This window comes from Pogona vitticeps, chromosome 6 (genome assembly GCF_051106095.1).
Source record: "Pogona vitticeps strain Pit_001003342236 chromosome 6, PviZW2.1, whole genome shotgun sequence".
Taxonomy (NCBI): Eukaryota; Metazoa; Chordata; class Lepidosauria; order Squamata; family Agamidae; genus Pogona; species Pogona vitticeps.
Window position 1 is genome coordinate 96,665,230 of NC_135788.1, and position 20,524 is coordinate 96,685,753.

A 20,524-nucleotide genomic window follows, 5' to 3' on the forward strand; every position below is an offset into this window, starting at 1 on the left:
TGGGGCCACGAAGAGTCGTACATGACTAAACAACAACAATTGCTCTTAAGTACAATTGGGGAAAATGTAGGCCTCCAGATGTTGTAGGATTGCAATTCCCCATTAGCCTTAGTCAGCATTGCTAATGGTTAAGAACACTGTGATTTGCAGTCCAGTTGTACTTGCAGATTTCATCTCCTGCATTACCCTGCCATTAGAAAAGAGGCCGTGAAGACAACCCCATAAGCCTCATGCTAACTAAGCAAACTAACAAGCTAACTTAATGAGGAAGGTGGTTCCCATTTTGAGTGTGAACCTGGGAGGAAAACAGAAAGTAAGGAAGCCAAAGCCAAATGTTGAGATGTCTTTAGTATTTCTTTTCCCTGCCCCACTTTCCTTCCTAAAATATTGTCCTAAATCAGAATATGCATGCTGTATGTCTATGGTGGCAGCAGTGATGTTTTGTTTTGAACAAGTGGAAGTGCAATGTATTTGTGAAGGCAAATGTTTTGAACAAGTGGAAGTGCCTTACTCCCAAATTATAAGGTGAGGCAGAGTCACCTTCTTCCTGCACAGACCATAGCCATCCTTTAATGATCTTATCCACTTGACATAATGCTTAAATAAGATCCAGGAGACAGAATGCTTTAATACTTCTAATTAACTTTGGAAGACAGCTCTTGCAACACTTGTGTTGAATTCATGGGATCTAATTTTAGGGATCCATCCCACACTCTGAAGACTTGTAAAGTTACAGTGGTTAATCAGAGGTGCAGAATAACAGCCTGTATGAGCTCAAACTTGCTTATTCCCCAACATTTCAAGAGGCTAGCCTCTGTTAACATGTATTAAGAGAGAATATTTTGAGGATTCTTAATGAATGATATGTTTTATTTGGCACAAGCCTTTGCAGATTATAGCCACAGCTGTAGCCCATTTCCTACTTTCCCCAGAGCTTATCCTGGGAAGAGAAAGCTGAAATTAACTTCTAAATGTGAGGTGGGCAACATCATGTCCTCCAGTTGTTTTGGACTACAATTTCCATAGGCTTAAACTACATGCCATGCCAGCTGGGACTGATGGATGTTGTAGTACAAAACATCTTGAAAGCCCAAGTTGTCTGTCTAATAAAACTCATCCTACTTTTACTCAGTTTACAGACTTCTCCAAGGCAATATAGCAAATCTTCCACTCTGAGACAGAGTGCAGGTGTTTGCCACACCTATCTAAAAACAGTTTTTTTTCCAGATTAGGTGGTAATGTAGAAAGATACCACCTAATCTTTATAATACCCATCACAATAGTCTTCTTAATGACATTTTCTTTACAGTCTGCAGAACCTTTGAGACTAAAATGGGGTCAGGGTTGTCCTACTTAACTAGCCTGTTCTGAGATAACTATTGTAAACTGCTTTGCAAGTCAATAGAAACAATAGTAGGCCAGGTCAGCCTAATTAGTAGTTGGCCTTGCTACTTTACTTAAATGTACCTCCCATCTTCATCCAGGGGGAGAGGAAGCAGAGAGATTCTCAACAGTTCATTATGTAAAATGTTAAGTAGCCTTCAGGAGTTTTTCTTTACACTTCAGCATGCTTATCTATCCCCTCCTCTAACTTGGGAGCCCCACCAAATTTCCCACACATATTGACTATTTCCAGTAATTCTCATATCATTACTTCCTTTCACTTTTCATATGCTCAAAATCTGTGCAGAGCTTGGAAAATTACAAAAAAATATACTGTATCTTTTTTGGATGATAGTTCCCAGAGCCTCCTATCCCACATGGTGAAAAATGTAATTTTTCAGGCTTCGGTTCGGTATCATTTCCAAAAGTCTGATTCAAAGAGTAAATTAAATGGTGTAGGAAATTCATCTGTGCCTCTATTCTGTTTAAGAATCTGACTGTGGATGGATTATGCCCACTTCCACTTGGGTGTTGACTGTGTATCTTTTTCTTGCTCCAAACAGATGCTTCCCTTTGGGCTGCATATGTAGAATGTTACAGCCTCAAGAACAGGAGGTAAGACTCAACATTATTGTTATGATCATGGGGATCAACTGTATAAGCTAAGCTGTTGGTGTCCTTTTTTGCATTTTGGCCATTTTTAGTGATATTAACTGATAGATTAAAATTAACGTATTTTCTAAATCTTTTTCAACATTTTATTGTTATTGAATTAGCTTCAATACCATATCTACTATTGTGGGCAAGAATCCAATAGAAGAAATGGAGTACCCCTCATAGTCAACAAAAGAGTGGGAAAAGCTGTACTGGGATGCAATCTCAAAAATGACAGACCTTTTAACATCACAGTCATCCAAGTTTATGCACCAACCACCAATGTGGAAGAGACTGAAATTGACCAATTCTATGAAGATTTACAACACCTTCTAGAACTGACACCAAAGAAAGTAGTTCTTCTTATTATAGGGGACTGGAATGCTAAAGTGGGGAGTGAAGAGATAAAAAGAACAACAGGTAAGTTTGGCCTTTGAGTTCAGAACGAAACAGGGCAAAGGCTAATAGAGTTTTGTCAAGAGAACAAGTTGGTCATCACAAACACTCTTTTCCAACAACACAAGAGGTGACTCTACACATGGACATCACCTGATGGGCAATCCCAAAATCAGATTGATTATATTCTCTGCAGCCAAAGATGGAGAAGCTCTATACAGTCAGCAAAAACAAGTCCTGGAGCTGATTGTGGCTCTGATCACCAGCTTCTTATAGCAAAACTCAAGCTTAAATGGAAGAAAGTAGGAAAAACCACTAGGCAAGTCAGGTATAATCTAAACCAAATCCCTTATGAATACACAGTGGAAGTGAAGAACAGATTTAAGGAACTAGATTTGGTGGACAGAGTGCCTGAAGAACTATGGATGGAGGTTTGTAACATTGTACAGGAGGCAGAAACAAAAACCATCCCAAAGAAAAGGAAATGCAAGAAAGCAAAGTGGCTGTCCAACGAGGCCTTACAAATAGCAGAGAAGAGAAGGGAAACAAAATGCAAGGGAGATAGGGAAAGTTACAGAAAATGGAATGCAGACTTCCAAAGAATAGCAAGGAGAGACAAGAGGGCCTTCTTAAATGAACAGTGAAAAAAAAGTGGAAAAAAATAGAAAGGGAAAAACCAGAGATCTGTTCAAGAAAATTGGAGATATTAAAGGTACATTTTATGCAAACATGGGCATGATAAAGGACAAAAATGGTAGGGACCTCACAGGAGCAGAAGACATCAAGAAGAGGTAGCAAGAATACACAGAGGAATTATACCAGAAAGATCTGGATGTTCCGGACAACCCAGATAGTGTGATTGTTGACCTTGAGCCAGATATCCTGGAGAGTGAAGTCAAGTGGGCCTTAGAAAACAACAAGGCCAGTGGAGGTGATGGCATTCCAGTGGAACTATTTAAAATCTTAAAAAATGACTGTTAAGGTGCTACACTCAATATGCCAGCAAGTTTGGAAAACTCAGCAGTGGCCAGAGGACTGGAAAAGATCAAGCTACATCCCAATCCCAAAGAAGGGCAGTGCCAAAGAACGCTCCAACTACCGTACAATTGCACTCATTTCACACACTAGCAAGGTTATGCTCAAAATCCTACAAGGCAGGCTTCAGCAGTATGTGCACCGAGAAGTCCCAGAATTACAAGCTGGATTTTGAAGGGGCAGAGGAACTAGAGACCAAATCGCTAACATGTGCTGGATTATGGAGAAAGCCAGAGAGTTCCAGAAAAACATCTACTTCTGCTTCATTGACTAAGCAAAAGCCTTTGACTATGTGGACCACAGCAAACTATGGCAAGTTCTTAAAGAAATGGGAGTGCCCGGCCACCTTATCTACCTCCTGAGAAATCTATATGTGGGACAGGAAGCAACAGTTAGAACTGGATATGGAACAACAGATTGATTCAAAATTGGGAAAGGAATACGACAAGGCTGTATATTGTCTCCCTTCTTATTTAACTTGTATGCAGAATACATCATGCGAAAGGCTGGACTGGGTGAATCCCAAATGGAATTAAGACTGCCGGAAGAAATATCAACAACATCAAATATGCAGAGGATACCACTCTGATGACAGAAAGTGAGGAGGAATTACAGAACCTGTTAATGAGGGTGAAAAAGGAGAGTGCAAAAAATGGTATGAAGCTCAACATCAAAAAAGCTAAGATCATGGCCACTGGTTCCATCACCTCCTGGCAAATAGAAGGTGAATATATGGAGGCAGTGACAGATTTTCCTTTCTTGGGCTCCATGATCACTGCAGTCACGAAATTAAAAGACACCTACTTCTTGGGAGGAAAGTGATGACAAACGTCGACAGCATCTTAAAAAGCAGAGACATCACCTTGCCAACAAAGGTCGCATAGTCAAAGCTATGGTTTTTCCACTAGTGATGTATGGAAGTGAGAGCTGGACCATAAATAAGGCTGACCACCGAAGAATTGATGCTTTTGAATTGTTTGCTGGAGGAGACTCTTGAGAGTCTCTTGGACTGCAAAGAGAACAACCTTTCCGTTTTGAAAGAAATCAACCCTGAGTGCTCACTGGAAGGACAGATCCTAAAGTTGAGGCTTTGGCCATCTCATGAGAAGAGAAGACTCCTTGGAAAAGAATTTGATGTTAGGAAAGTGTGAAGGCAAGAGGATAAGGGGATGACAGAAGACGAGATGGTTAACAGTCTCATTGAAGCTACCAACATGACTCTGACCAAACTCTGGGAGGCAGTGGAGGACAGGAGGGCCTGGTGTGCTGTGGTCCATGGGGTCATGAAGAATCGGACATGACTTAACGACTAAGTATATCCTACTTCCATGGAGCTCAGAGCAACATGTGGGCCCTTCTTCCACAGGGTCCTACTTCAGAGGATCATCACATGAACCTTGTGAAGTAAGACCTGCTGAGAGAGATGGTGACTGGTCCAAGGTTCCTCAGTGACTTTCATGGCTCAGTGGGGACTTTTATTTAGACCAGGCTTGTCCAACCTGCGGCCCGAGGACCGCATGTGGCCCAGGTCAGCTCATAATGCGGCCCAGTGCAAATTTTTATTTTAAAAGAAATTCCAAAGTTTCAAGTTACACTACCGGCACTTGCGGCCGGAATGCGGTTGGGGCACATCACAACAGTGGGGGGGGGGGGGGGGAGAGGGAAGGAAGGAAGGAGCAGGAGGGGAGGGGAGAGGGGGGCTGTGTGACTGCATTGCGCCGTCCCCGTCAATAGGTGGACCCCCTCCCGGCCCCATAATGCTGCCGGAGTTGAAGCTGGCAGCCTCTGCTGTCTGAGATTGCAGCTGCTGGTAAGCGCACTTGGAGCGGGGCTGCGGAGGACGGCTAGGGCTGCCCCCCCATGCGGCCCAAACCAAATTTATGTGCGGCCCAAACCAAATTTTCATCTTCTAATGTGGCCCAGGGAAAGTGAAAGGTTGGACACCCCTGATTTAGACCTACCAAGTCCCAGTGAATGGCTGTAATCCTCTTCAGCTCTCCCCTTTTCCTGAAAAAAATAGGTGAACTTAAGTTTTAAAAATTACTAGTTCATTTTTAAAATATCTCATGGCTTTCTCTGCACCATTTTAACACTCCAAAATACAAGGTTTTCAAAAGAGGACTTTTAACCACTTCTCATTTCATTTTTAAAGCTGTTTGTGTAGCCCCTGCACCCATTGTGTTGTAGTATAATGCACTTGGGCTCAGGAGGCCTGGGTTCAGATCCCCATCCTGCCATGGAAGCTCATTGAGGGTGTGGAACTGGTAAAAATCAAGTCTTAAATCTCTCACTTACATTGGAAGCCCTGTTAGGATTGCTAAAAGTCAATTCTGACTTGAAGACACATAACAACAGCAATGCAACCCTTTTAAGATCCCAGGGACAAAAGATTGGGTCCTGGACATTCCAAAGTGGTCTTGCCCTGCTCTACATCTACAACTTCTCTCAGTGTTTCCCTGAACATCTGAAGGCTTCCCATTTCCCCATTCCTAGTGCAGGCAGTCACTTGACAGTCATTATCCTTCCCCCCTCCCCTTGAAGGTGCACTAGCTCCATGTACAGTGCCAGCAGACCTCTGAGAATCAGGTAATGGCAGCAAATGGAAAGAAGGCTGAGTACTATGTTCATTCTCTCTGTGTGGGCTTCCTGGATGCATCTGATCAGCTGTTGCTGAAACTGGATTGAAATTTGCCAGAACTTGGGAAACTTGCTTCTTTAGACTGCAGCTCCAGAAATCTCTCCACTGTATGGCCACTGGCCAGGCTGGCTTGGATATTTTCAGAATTTTTGTTGTTGTTGTTTAGTCGTTAAGTCGTGTTCGACTCTTTGTGGCCCCATGGACCAGAGCACGCCAGGTAGTCCAAAAATACTTATTTCAAGCTTTGAATCTGTTCTGGGAAGGTTTTTCTGCATCTGAACTAGGTTCTAGGCGAGGAGTAATTTTCTTTCCCACCATACAGGTATATTATATAAAGATGAGAAGATGTTTGGATGGAAGACTGTTGAACATGTCAGAGTTTATTTTATCAGTTTTTATTGTGAACTGCCAGGAGCCCCAGTTGCTTAAAGAAAGATGGAGTATAAATCTTAATAAATGAGCCAACATATGTCTGTTTCTTTATCCCATTACTTAGGAGCTGACCACTGTCCGTGTCCAAGATCCTCGTGTACAGAACGAGGGCTCCTGGAACTCTTACGTTGACTACAAAATATTCCTTCATGTAAGTACAGAAAGGCTGGAACTAAGGGGAGTTCCAGGAGTAGTCTTTACAGTAAGAAGACAGGCTGACATGGGCTAAAACAACTCTGTGGGTTTGACTTCTGTGGAAAAGAAAACAGTGAGCCTCTGTGTGTGGGTTTTATTTATATATATTTGATTGTATTGCTGTGTTGTGGTGTCACCAGCTATGTTATGGAAAGAAGAAATAGCAGTAAATGTATTTGGGTATGATGCACTGTACATGAGCAGCTTTCCAGATGTTTTAGGTGCCAGAGTCCCTCACCATTGGTCCTGTGGAGTGAGAGAAGTGAAGTTAAAAAAAGCTGGAGGGCTTGAAAACTACCATTACAAATGAGAAGCATTTAATCTGTGGAGTGATCCAGAGTAGAATGACTTGTAATTAGGGTATAAGGGTAGTTGCAGCTGGTCCATGTCTTCAGGAGGAGAAATGCAGTGGGTTTAATCCCCTCTGGATGATACATGAGTCTTTCAAAGGCTGCCATGTTGGGTAGAGATAGCCAAAGGTAAATTATTGGATATAATTAATTTTATACACTTTGTGTATTTCTAGGGGTCTATGAGCAGAATATAGCAGACCCAGAACTTGCAAAATTCAAATCTTAGGGCCTTTCAAGTATCAAGGAGCAAGGCATCAGCTGCTATCCTGCTCAAGCTCCTTTATTCACTCTGAGTTTACCTGCGATTTGCACAGTAGCTGGTATAAAAATGAATTTTCCCAGAAACAGTATATTTTGCAAATTGTTGCAATGTAAATTATTGGGATAGGATTAAATCTGAAAGGACAAATAGGATCCATTAACTGCACAAAATACCTGCTCCTAATTTGTCAATATGAACTAATCCAGCTTACTGCATTATTGGGCTCTCCTTGTAAGAGGTAAGTGGTTTGGGGAACTGTCATGATGAGCCCTTGCACTTTCAAACTCACCACAATGGCATTGTTCCATCTATAAGAGTTTGGTTTATTAGCCAGGCCTCCTTCTCCCTGCAGTCTTTTAGCTTTGTGAGTAGGCAGCTGTCTTTCATTCATGGTACGATACAGAGAAAGGAAGGACTAGTAGCAGCAGTTCCTCCTGTTGCAGGGAAAAAAGGGAAATATGCTTGGGGTGTCTCAAACTGTGCATGGATATATGATGAAAATTGCACAGGGAGATGCTTTTATTTCTTTCTCATAATACTAGTCTTCCACTGAAGTTGAATAGTGTGAGAGGCTGCATAGATATGAGGAAGTATTTCTCTACGTGTGGAATTTGCTGTCGCAAGATGACTGCCAACTGGGATTGGTTTAAAAGGAGTTTACATACATTCATGGCAATTAAAATCAGTGGCTACTAGTCATGATGGCTATATATCATCTCCAGAATCCAAGGCCCCGTGGCTGTGTAGAGCAGGTTCTGGGAAATACGAGAGTGCTGTTGCAATTCCATCCTCCTTGTGGGCTTCCTTTTAGCATTTGCTTGCCTGGTGTGAAAAGAGGATGCTGGACTTACATTTGCCTTTGGTGTGAACCAGCAGGGCTCTTATGGTGTGACAAGAGTCTGCCTCTGGCTCCAACCCCTCTAGCAAATGTAGAGAGAAGGATAATCATGGCTTCTTTTATATCTCATACAGTCTGGAGAAAAGAAAGTCAAATGAAACCCACGCTGGAAAAGAGAGAGAGTCAGAGACTGCTTGGAGTTTTCGTCAGGAGGCTGGGATAGTTGCCATTAGTGACTGGATTTGTGGGCAGTAGTCTTTGTTATTTTAAAGGATCAACATACATATCTGTTGATGTGAGGTGAGATCCAGTGCAATATAGTGGATAGAACACTGGACTAGAACTCAAGAGAAAACTAATGGCAATGATAAACAACTCCTTTAACATTTCATATACTGCAAAAACTTCATTAGGGTCACCATAAGTCAAAGCAACGTGGTGGTGCATAACATATGCATCTTTCACATTGGTTCAGTGCCCCCCAAAAGTTTTGTGTCCACCTTCTACTAAAATACTACTAGCAAAGGAGAGACCATCATCTCTTGAGCCAGTTTTGTTGTGCTTCTCAAAAAGCTCTTGGTTCTTCCTTGTATTTAGCTGATCTAGGCCTCAGAAAACCAGTCTGCTCTGTTACTCCATTAGATATTTGAAGATTTCTGTCATGTCTCCCCTTACGCTCTTTTTGAGGCTAAACAGATCCATTTCTTCCAGACTCGTAAGATGCTGTTGCCAGACCTTGTAGCATGCTGGTTGATTTTTCTCTTTGCCTGTCCTGAGTCGTCAAAGCGATTGCTTTAGAGAACAAATAAAGTAGAACTGGATCACATTTTGTTGGACTGAGATGGGCACATATAGCAGGTCCCTAGAATCCTCAAGAGTCTGCATAGATCACTCACAATGTGAAGTGCCACAAGTCCACTTCAAATTCTGAAAATGGAAGTTTTTGCCTGTGCCTGTGCGTGTGTGAGAGAGATTAGAGGATGGGCTTGCTAGCTATCTACAATATGAATCACTGCTCCTGGAGGCTTCTGGGAAGGGGATTCTTTTTGAGGGGATGATATATATTTGGTTTGGTTTTGGTAGAGGGCAGGGGAATTGTTACTTTGCTGGGGGCCAGAAAACCACCTTAAGGTCTGCATGTGGCCCCAGGGCTTCACTTCGCCCAGCCCTGTGCTGGGAGAGTGACTTCTGAGAGGATAAAAGGCATCCACCTCTGGGTTCAATGGTGACTTAATTGATTAACATGAGTCAAGCTGCGGAGGGCCGTTACTTGCAGGACCAGAAATTAGAGTGCCAGATCATGCAGATGAGACAGTTAGTATCATTCTACATTTAATATATATATAAAAGAGGGACAAGAATCCTGTTACTTACACTCACCAGCGTAAGTCAGGCAGTGTACATTGCTGTGGTGGATTGCCAATAGTTAAGTCAGTGCTTGTATTTCTTGTCATGCACCATGTCATGCAGCTCCTCAACTTCTTAACTAGTGGTACTTTGCTGTTGTGATTTACAGCACTTGATTTATACTGGTGGGATTATCTGAGTAATAAGATTCTGGCTCTTGATTTATACTGGTGGGATTCTCTGAATAATAAGATTTTGGCCATAGACTCAAATACAGTGGGGTCTTGACTTGAGAACTTAATCCGTAATGGAAGGCGGTTCTCAAGTCAAAAAGTTCTCAGGTCAAATCTGCATTTCCCATAGGAATGCATTGAAAACCATTTGATCCGTATCTGCTCTTTTCCGTCCATAGAAACTAATGGGAAGCTGCTATTCTGCCTTCGACCACTAGAGGGGGATATTTTGTTTCTTTTTTTCTTAGGTCAAGAAAGGTTCAGGGAAGGCAGGGAAAATACAGTCCAGGCAGTACCAGGCAGTCTGAAGACTCCCAATCCACTCTCTAAACGCTGGGAGGAGTGAGGAAGCAGACAGGCACCCTTTTCACTGACCAACAGTTAACTGAAAGTTCAAATTTTGCACTTTCCCTGCCTCCCACGTGGTTTTTTTCAGTTCTTAACTCAAATCTAAGTATGTAAGTCAAGTCAATATTTTCCTATGAGAGTGGTTCTTAAGTCAAAATGTTCTTAACTCAAGCCGTTCTTAAGTCAAGACCCCACTGTAAAGAGGAAAGGAACTGCTGAGTCTTCTGTTTGCTCAGATAGCCCCACCTGCTATCTGCTCATCAGTATAAGATTTTGGCAAGTAATAATCAGAGCCTGGAAAAGTTATATTTTGGGACTATAACTTCCAGTATGCCCTAGCTGGCAAAACTACTGTAACTTTTCTATTAATATTGATTACATTTTTAATTATTAAAGAGCAGAGGGTTTATAATCCCAGGCTTCTTTTAATATAATGGCCAGCAGAGGGCAACAGCTTGGGAAGAGAACCTGAGATAAGAAAACAGAAAACCCACAGCAATGCTCTCTCTCCTTTACTTACACAGACCAACAGCAAAGCCTTCACAGCCAAGACATCCTGTGTGCGCAGACGATACCGCGAGTTTGTATGGCTGAAGAAACGACTCCAAAAAAATGCTGGCTTGGTGTAAGTATGAGAGCAGCCTGACTTTATATCAACCTATAATAATCAAAGACAGCAAGTTTTAAAACACAACAGAGGTAAAGCCTCTGCAACTCTTGGTGTAGAAAGCAAGACAAAATGGCACTTCTGAAGACATCTAATGAATGGGAGCATTCAAAATGTGATTAAATCATAGTCTACAACTATATTTTAAGGCTGTGTAGATGAGTGGTCCTCTGATGCTATGTACTTGACCTCCCAGAAATTCCACCCAACATAGCCATTATTCAGATAGTCTGAGAACCTAAGTTTAAAACAGCAGGGTGGTCAAAGGTTGAGAACCTCTGGGGTAGATCAGGCTTCCCACACCCATCTGGGTTAAAAGCCGTAGTCTTTCACATCTGGAGAGCACCAGCCTGGGGTACAGATCTCAGGAAGAGAACAGAGCTTTTTACCAGTGCCCATGCCTTACAGAAGGTCTTGAGTTCAATAATATTTTCTGTAAGTTTTAAACAACAAAAAAGCTTTTGCAGCTTCTATTGGCATTTTCCCCCCAAAAAGAGCTTTTAACATTTGGAGTGGAGGCACAGGTGTGCGTGTATATCCTCTTGGCAGAATTTTCCCCAGATTCACCTGGCAGCAGAAGGAACTTGAGGGAAATCTCTTTTTTTAACCAAAAGATTCTGGGTGGCACAGGCTGCATTTTGCTTGCCCTCCTTAAAGAAACATGTAGTTTCTGTAGGAGAACTCTCACAATCTAACATACCATCATGCAGAAAATGGGCATCTTGCTTTTCTGCTTTGCCAGTGCCACTGTCTGACTTAATTGAGCCAATTGACTGGAAGGTCTTGCAATTCCTGAGAGGACCAGAATATAGGAGGGAGATTACAGAACTGGGGAAAGCCACCTTCATCGTGCAAAACAAGCTGACAGAAGCAGAAGGTGGTAGAGGTTGAAAGAAATTTCAGACTTCCCGATGTTGATGGACTGATGCTGGTACCAGACTCCACTCTTGGCTTGGATGGCCGAATTGGGATTTAGTGACATGCAGAAGGCCATAGGTTCCCTAGCCCTGTTAATACAGATGTGGCCAGAAGGGGAAGTGTTATTCATTCTTTACACCTTGCTGTTCAAACCTGCCCATCTCCTATCCCATCTTCCAGGCCTGTTCCAGAGCTTCCAGGGAAGTCCACCTTCTTTGCAGGTAGCACCGATGAGTTCATTGAGAAACGGAGACAAGGGCTTCAGCAGTTCCTGGAGAAGTGAGTAGAATGTGGGATGAAAGATGTTGGGGGGTAGGATTATTCTGGACATTTTTTTTACACCTGGAGAAGTGTTGGGGGATCTGTTGGGTTCATCCGGAGTTGTATTTGTCACCAGATTGGATTCTGTTGGTTTGTGTAGCACTACTCTTGGCTTCAAGAGTGCTCTTGTGTGAGTGCTCTTCAGATGGGGTAAATGATGTGTCGGAATTTGGGGATGGCCTTCTATAAGGACTTGTGAAGCATTTCATTTGGTTTTATGCATTTATCAGTAAATAGGTATGGCTTGCCTAGAAACTTAAAGTGACTTATACTTGAAATATAAGAACTGACATGGAGCTCAATTTAAAAAAATTGCAAAAAGAAAAAGAAGGACATAACAGCAAATAAAGCAACTCTAAAACAAAGGATTAGTAGAGAATCTTTTTGACAAGCCGAAACTGAAAAGAACATCCTAAACATAGTAGGATATTCTGGACTTTTTTATGCATGAGCATAGTGGTTAGAGTGGACTGGGACTGAAGAGACCTAGCTTCAGATCTTCACTCAATCATGAAACTCAATGTATGGCCTTGAACTGAGCTTAGTCTATCTCAAAGGTTTGTTGTTTTGATAAAAGCAAGAGGACCCTGTGAATTACTTTGAGCTTCTTGTATTAAAGCCATGGTTCTCAGCCTTCACATCCAGCTTGGAAAAGCTTTTGCTTTTTCCCATGGGAACTCCAACAGCAGAGAGACTGAAAGAGGACATGTTTGGGGCAGGCTGGGGGTGGGTGGAAGGCACAAGATCTAAAGCCCTCCCATTCCTTAGAGGCTGGATTTACCCAAGGCCAGAGGGGAGACTGTGAGCCCTGGACCCATTTTACTTTTCTTTGAAAGTGAAAGAAAGAAGAAAGGGGGAAAGATTGACCATATCTAACAGAAGGAATAGAGAAAACCCCTTCTCCTCCCTTTCGCCATGAAGCCTTGGTAGAATATTGGATGTTAAGGAGTTTCACGTTGCCCGGAGATCCTAGGTATTCTCTGGTAGTCTCCAAGGAGGGATTTGCTTCAGGGTAGTTCTTGCACATATTCTTCCCCTCCTGTAGGACTCTTCTGCCCACCAGATAGTGGAAATCCATTGGAGAGGGATGGAAATGAGCTTATCGTAGCCTTAGTCTGGCTACAGAGTGTCTGCACAGAGATGTGACGGGGACCTGCCAGCAGCTTTACCACCAGAGATCTTACTAGGAGTTGCTTGATGTCTCTTGTGTTTCATGTTCTACTTTTCTTCCTAGGGTGGTACAGAATGTGGTCCTCCTTTCAGATAGCCAACTACATCTCTTCCTCCAGAGCCAGCTCTCTGTGCCAGAAATTGAAGCTTGTGTCCAGGGTCAGGGCCCTCTGAGCGTTACAGATGCTATTCTCCATTATGCCATGTCGAACTGCGGTTGGGTCCAAGAGGAGGACAGCCACTCAGCTCTCTTGGCCAGAGGAGACTTCAGCAGCAGGTAAACAAAATGGCTGTATTAGAGCAGTTCTTAGCAGAGCTTGGAAAAGTGTCCCTTCCTGGGGGAGACTCATTCCAAAAATCCAGTGGCCAGGCTGGTTGGCAGATTCTGGGAGTTGTAGTCAATGAAAGTAACTTTTCTAAGTTTTGCTTCCTTCCAGCTGCTAAATGTTCTGAAGCAAAACCAGTGCATTCATAGGGATATAGAAAGGAATACAGGAAGCTGCCTTAATGCTGAGTATTAGATGGTTAGATCCATCCAGCCTGCTACGGAGAATTCAGGTTGGCAGCAGCAGGCTTCCAGGTTTCATGCTGGATTTTTTCCTAGCCCTGTCAGGAGATCCCTGGTATTTCCTGTCAGTCTCACATCCAGGTACTATTTGGGTCCAGCTTTCCTTAGCTTCTGAACTTCTGACGAAGTGGTATGGTATTCAGAACAAATGTCCTGGCCTTGTTCCCTTGCCAAGTAGGAAATGGAAGAGGAAAAGCAAGGTTCAGGAGGGAGATAAAAGGACAAGAGAAACAGGTTACTCCCCAAGTTTCGAATAAGACTTTGCCTTATGCCTTCTCTTTTGTCAAAGGCCATCACCAGCCTCTTTAAATCCTCTGAACAGGGCTTGGGACAAACATCACCCCCTAAATTGAGAAGAACTTGATGGAGCTCAGTTGATGAAGAAATCACATGATTTGCGCTTTATACCACAACTATGATTAGTTGGGTTTCATCCCTTCCCCAAAAACCTTAACAAAATTAATAAAAATTGTTTGCTGAAAATGCTGTCTTTAGTAGAAGGTAATTTGAATTCTCTCTTTTTGAAAGGCTTACAAAAAACTACTTGAAGGATATTACTTCATTAAATAGTACTTTCTGCTTTGTTTTTTTCTGTGGGGCTGCTTGGGGCACAGAATATACACAGTTTTCCAGTTTAGATGTAATGGTGAACTAATTCTTTTCTTCATTCTCCCCAGCTCCTACACCCCCAACACACAGCTGTGCTTGGACCCTAGAGTGGACAGGGTTTAGGCAAAGTGGCTTTCCTGCCCTTTGCAAGGGGATGAGCCTCATTAGCCTTTGATTATGCAAGGGATTCTTGGGTGTACCTGATGAAAATATGGTGCTTTCTCTTTCAAAGCAACTTTGTTAGTTGCTTGTGTTTTACCAGGGATAGGTCTAAAGGATTCCTTAATAATACTGTGCTGTCAAGTCAGTTCTGACTTATGGTTTTCTAGGTAGAGAGCCAAGAGATAAAGGGAACAACAGGGAAGTTTGGCCTTGGAGTTCAGAACGAAGCAGGACAAAGGCTAATAGAGTTTTGTCAAGAGAATAAGCTGGTCATCACAAACACTCTTTTCCAACAACACAAGAGGCGACTCTATACATGGAAATCACCAGATGGGCAATATCGAAATCAGATTGATTATATTCTCTGCAGCCAAAGATGGAGAAGCTCTATACAGTCAGCAAAAACAAGACCTGGAGCTGACTGCGGTTCTGATCATCAGCTTCTCATAGCAAAATTCAAGCTTAGACTGAAGAGATTAGGAAAAACCACTGGGCCACTCAGGTATAATCTAAACCAAATCCCTTATGAATACACAGTGGAAGTAAAGAACAGATTTAAGGAACTAGATTTGGTGGACAGAGTGCCTGAAGAACTTTGGATAGAGGCTCGTAACATTGTCCAGGAGGCAGCAACGAAAACCATCCCAAAGAAAAGGAAATGCAAGAAAGCAAAGTGGCTGTCCAACGAGGCCTTAGAAATAGCAGAGAGGAGAAGGGAAGCAAAATGCAAGGGAGATAGGGAAAGTTACAGAAACTTGAATGCAGACTTCCAAAGAATAGCAAGGAGAGACAAGAGGGCCTTCTTAAATGAACAATGCAAAGAAATAGAGGAAGATAACAGAAAAGGAAAGACCAGAGATCTGTTCAGGAAAATTGGACATATTAGAGGAACATTTTGCGCAAAGATGAACATGATAAAAGACAAAAATGGGAGGGACCTAACAGAAGCAGAAGACGTCAAGAAGAGGTGGCAAGAATACACAGAGGAATTATATCAGAAAGATTTGGATATCCCGGACAACCCAGACAATGTAGTTGCTGACCTTGAGCCAGACATCCTGGAGAGCGAAGTCAAGTGGGCCTTAGAAAGCCTGGCTAACAACAAGGCCAGTGGAGGTGATGGCATTCCAGTTGAACTATTTAAAATCTTGAAAGATGATGCTGTTAAGTTGCTACATTCAATATGCCAGCAAGTTTGGAAAACTCAACAGTGGCCAGAGGATTGGAAAAGATCAGTCTACATCCCAATCCCAAAGAAAGGCAGTGCCAAAGAATGCTCCAACTACCGTACAATTGCACTCATTTCGCACGCTAGCAAGGTTATGCTCAAAATCCTCCAAGGTAGGCTTCAGCAGTATCTGGACCGAGAACTCCCAGAAGTACAAGCTGGATTCCGAAGAGGCAGAGGAACTCGAGACCAAATTGCTAACTTGCGCTGGATTATGGAGAAAGCCAGAGAGTTCCAGAAAAATATCTACTTCTGCTTCATTGACTATGCGAAAGCCTTTGACTGTGTGGACCACAGCAAACTATGGCAAGTTCTTAAAGAAATGGGAGTGCCTGACCACTTTATCTGTCTCCTGAGAAACCTATATGTGGGACAGGAAGCAACAGTTAGAACTGGTCATGGAACAACTGAGTGGTTCAAAATTGGGAAAGGAGTACGGCAAGGCTGTATATTGTCCCCCAGCTTATTTAACTTGTATGCAGAATACATCATGCGGAAGGCTGGACTGGAGGAATCCCAAGCTGGAATTAAGATTGCCGGAAGAAATATCAACAACCTCCGATATGCAGATGATACCACTCTGATGGCAGAAAGTGAGGAGGAATTAAAGAACCTTGTAATGAGAGTGAAAGAGGAGAGTGCAAAAAACGGTCTGAAACTCAACATCAAAAAAACTAAGATCATGGCCACTGGTCCCATCACCTCCTGGGAAATAGAAGGGGAAGATATGGAGGCAGTGACAGATTTTACTTTCTTGGGCTCCATGATCACTGCAGATGGAGACAGCAGCCCTGAAATTAAAAGGCGCCTTCTTCTTGGGAGGAAAGCGATGACAAATCTTGACAGCATCTTGAAAAGCAGAGACATCACCTTGCCAACAAAAGTCCGAATAGTCAAAGCTATGGTTTTTCCTGTTGTGATGTATGGAAGTGAGAGCTGGACCATAAAGAAAGCAGACCGCCGTAGAATTGATGCCTTTGAATTGTGGTGCTGGAGGAGGCTCTTGAGAATCCCCTGGACTGCAAGGAGAACAAACCTATCAGTTCTAAAGGAAATCAACCCTGAATGCTCACTTGAAGGACAGATCCTGAAGCTGAGGCTCCAGTACTTTGGCCATCTCATGAGAAGAAAAGAGTCCTTGGAAAAAACCTTGATGTTAGGAAGGTGTGATGGCAAGAGGAGAAGGGGACGACCGAGGATGAGATGGCTGGACAGTGTCTGCGAAGCAACCAACATGAACCTGACACAACTCCGGGAGGCAGTAGAAGACAGGAGGGCCTGGCGTGCTCTGGTCCATGGGGTCACGAAGAGTCGGACACGACTAAACGACTAAACACACACACAGGTAGAGAGTACTCAGAAGTAGCTTACCATTCCCTTTTTTAAATGGGTATCCTGAGACTGTGCAGCTTGCCTAAGGCCACACAGGCTGGTTTTTCTCTCAGAAAGCACACTGGGCAATCAAACTCCCAACCTCTGGCTCCACAGCCAGATACCCAACTCTATCCAGCCAGCTAATGGTATTCCTTGAAGGTGCAAACCTGTTAACTGGCATGGCTAGAGCTGTGACAGGTTACTTTTCTCCTTTGTTTGGACAATGGGCCATTGTCCATGGGGGCTAAAAGGTTCTAGGAGTTGTCATTCAAAAATGTAAGTTTTCAAACTGTAATCATAACCATTGAGCTCTGGGCAATAATGTGCTGCCAATGAACCAGAGACCGTAAGCAAAGCTTTCTTACTGTTTTCCTCTCTTTCTCCCTCCTCTTGAATGGCAAACACTTTAAAATTTGTTCAAGCTTTGATGGAGGAAGCCATCTTGACAAGAGCCCCTTGGAGCCGCTCCCTCACTGGAGCGACGTCAGCACTGAAGACAGCCAGTTGGAGAGTCCAGATTCTGAAGACGATCACCACCACCACCACCCTTCAGCAGCAGCAGCAGCAGCAGCAGCAGCAGCAGGACTGCTGCCAGTTGACTCCGTAGCACTGACTGACCATGATAAGGAACAAGGAAAGCAAGAAGGGAAAGGGTCCATTCAGGATATATTTGGGGCAGTACATTAACTTCTGGCCCTTTTCTGGAAATTGCCTATTGGACCTCCAAAGCCCAGTGCTTAGGCTGTAACTGGTGTGAACAAACCAGGCTGGACCGGTGGGATGCTTGAGTAGCTAAAGGTAATGCTTAGAAGTATGATGCAGCTCTGAATTATCTGGCAAGAATGCTCCTCCAGGGTTGGAAAAGAGATGCCTCCCAGCAACGACTCTTCTGTTGAACATTTTCTGCCACCTTATAAAACAGATGTTCAGGAAGCATATTTCCAAGGGAGGAAATGTTTCTTGGTTGTTGTTTGGGTGGCATTCCCTGCTCGTCCACTCCTCAACAATAGCTGGTAGTGCTAAGTCTGGCAAAGGACCAGCCGCCTTCTTTTATCCTGTAGGCATGTTTTAAAGAAGAAGAAAAAATCCTGCTTGCCTGGGCTTGGATAGTCCTTTGTTATATGTTGCCAGAAAGCCCACCTGCCAACCATGAATGCCGAGCCCACATCTGGGTTCCCCGGCAGAGCTGCATGCAGCTGGGATGAGCAGCTAAGAGCCCTTCCCAGCTCTTTATGCCCCCCCCCATTGCAGTCAAATTAACAGGGTGTATTAAGGATGGAGAGAGGCAAATCAGGATATTCCTCTGCCAGTTTGGAAAAGTGACTTCTTGGGGGGGGGGGGATATCTCCTATATAGTCTGGAAGAGTAGAAGATTTAATCCTAAAAATTAACTTTTCCATGCTCTACTTTGTAACCGTGTTTCATGTTTGGTATATGATCTGGAGAATGTCTTCCCTGTTGTATTCCAATTGTCTTAGCACAGCACACAACATGATGGAGGAAATCCATCATATGTGCTAGAAAATTTGATATGCTTGTCTTTGAAAGGAATCCACCCAATCTGCTTATCTTTCTTATGGTAATTGATTAGGTTCTCCTATTTTCTCTGTATAGAAATCCTATGGGCTCCAGTACAGTAACTTGCAACTTTCTCCTCTGACTTGCCGTTCTTCTTTTGGTTGTAGAGAAGATACAACAGAAAACAAAGGTTGCTGGCATGCTTGCAGGAGATATTCCCTTCTATTTCTGCTGTTCAGTGCACTACAGAATAAGGGTTTTCAGGGTCAATCCTCCTAACCTTTTTAGGTAGAGAGGAAAAGGTAGTGAGTGTCTTGTCCCCTCAAACTGAGGGAGAAACTCATACTGAGGCAATTTTGTCTGGAAAGCAGCAGCCCTGTGCATTGTGACTTTTAAAATGGAAGAAAAATGGTTCATCCTTAATGAAAAGTGCTCGATCTGTTTTCATATCCTCTTCTCTCCTCTGCCTCTCCATTTCAATAAAACATACATGTACGTAGAAGAGCTATTATTACTCTAAATGTCTGCTAGTCATTTTCTAATTCTCAAATCCTTCTCCCTCCCCATATGGTTATGGCATGTTTTTTTAATACGTTATCTTACAATCTCAGATGTAGCACTAAAGCGTGGGGAGATGCATGTGCTTTCTCTCTCTTTCTTGATATGGTGGTTTGTATAGTAAGACAAACCAACCATTTTTGGAATTACAGGGAATTGCCATGTATTTGGTGACATAGCTTTCTTAAAATGATGATGGCCAGGCCCCTGAAAGCTGGAGAAGGATCCCTACTGTACAGATGTTGAATAACTAAAAAGAGTGTTGCTCAAGTGTAAAGTGCTGGATGTTTCAAATCTTTGTATCCATTGATTGCTCTTTCTTTACATAGATTTAGGACGTTCAGACCCAGTGCAGGGTGAACATCTGTTCTTGTTTGTAACTAAGAAGGCATGGTGGCTAAGGGGGCCTTCGAGAGACAATGGGTGAACACAGGTCCAAATTAAACAGCATTGCCTGCAACAGCTCTAAGTTTACAGTTATGTGTAGTCACTGAATATTCTTTTAGCATGCAGAATTTACATCCACCAAGAGAGTGTTATGGGATGTCCTACTTGTGGTTTTTCCATGCAAGCAAACCTGTGTAAGGGAGAGTTAGGGTGTGAGAATGAGGGTGTGTCAGCAACACCTGCCCCCACTTGTCCCTCACTTGTGAAGCAACACAGCACCTGATCATACCTTTTATAGTTGTACAATAAGAACTCTAAAAGTTTGTTTTGTGACTCAAACTCCTGTAAGACCCCAGTCAACAAGACCAGCAAAAAATATTGACATTTTCAAGCTGTATTTTTGAATTACACAAATGTCAGATGTGTATGGGCTGCTGTTGGATGAATCGGTGGTGGGGATGTGAGTCAATACAGCCACTGGGGTGTTTTAGATTGATGATTGCAGTATAATACTGCATTCAGTCCAGGTAGAATAGTGGTGAAAAAACTAAACTTCCCTGTTCCATTCTAAGCTCAGCCATTAACAAATGGGGTAGCTTTAGAGATGCTGCTGTCTACTGGCTCTTTCTTCTTGTGTATAACAATAAAAGAAAATCTGTCCACAAATGTTTCTCTGCCATAGCTCCCAACATGAAGAAATCTAGACATCTTAAGTTCTATATGGATACTAAGGACATCTTACGATTTTGCATCCTAGAGTTACTTTGTTTCAGAATGGATTAATTAATTTTAGTTAATCTGTCTCTTGCAGCACAATTTTAAACCATTAAGTCCCACACCTTTCTGAACCACGATAGACAAAACTAAAAGGCCCAGGAGCCCTGTTTTCTTCTGAAGGCCTTTCAGCATCTCAATTTTGTGCTTTTCTCT

General features: G+C 42.9%; 1 protein-coding gene across 7 annotated transcripts in view; it reads left to right on the plus strand.

Annotated features, from left to right (window-relative positions):
• SNX11 (sorting nexin 11) overlaps window positions 1-20,524 on the plus strand; it is a 42,395-nt gene that overhangs the window by 7,758 nt on the left and 14,113 nt on the right. For 5 of the 7 annotated variants that reach the window (XM_020785490.3, XM_073004329.2, XM_020785489.3 and 2 more), the window contains exons 2-7: window positions 1,947-1,998; window positions 6,603-6,689; window positions 10,639-10,739; window positions 11,880-11,978; window positions 13,255-13,467; window positions 17,554-19,170. In XM_020785490.3, coding sequence (XP_020641149.3) covers window positions 1,975-1,998; window positions 6,603-6,689; window positions 10,639-10,739; window positions 11,880-11,978; window positions 13,255-13,467; window positions 17,554-17,818 — 789 coding nt within the window. In that variant the 5' untranslated portion in view covers window positions 1,947-1,974 and the 3' untranslated portion in view covers window positions 17,819-19,170. Of the gene's footprint in view, window positions 1-1,946; window positions 1,999-6,602; window positions 6,690-10,638; window positions 10,740-11,879; window positions 11,979-13,254; window positions 13,468-14,080; window positions 14,697-17,102; window positions 19,171-20,524 lie in introns of those variants that run through there. The other 2 variants (XR_013537572.1, XR_013537571.1) reach the window with 2 other exon arrangements.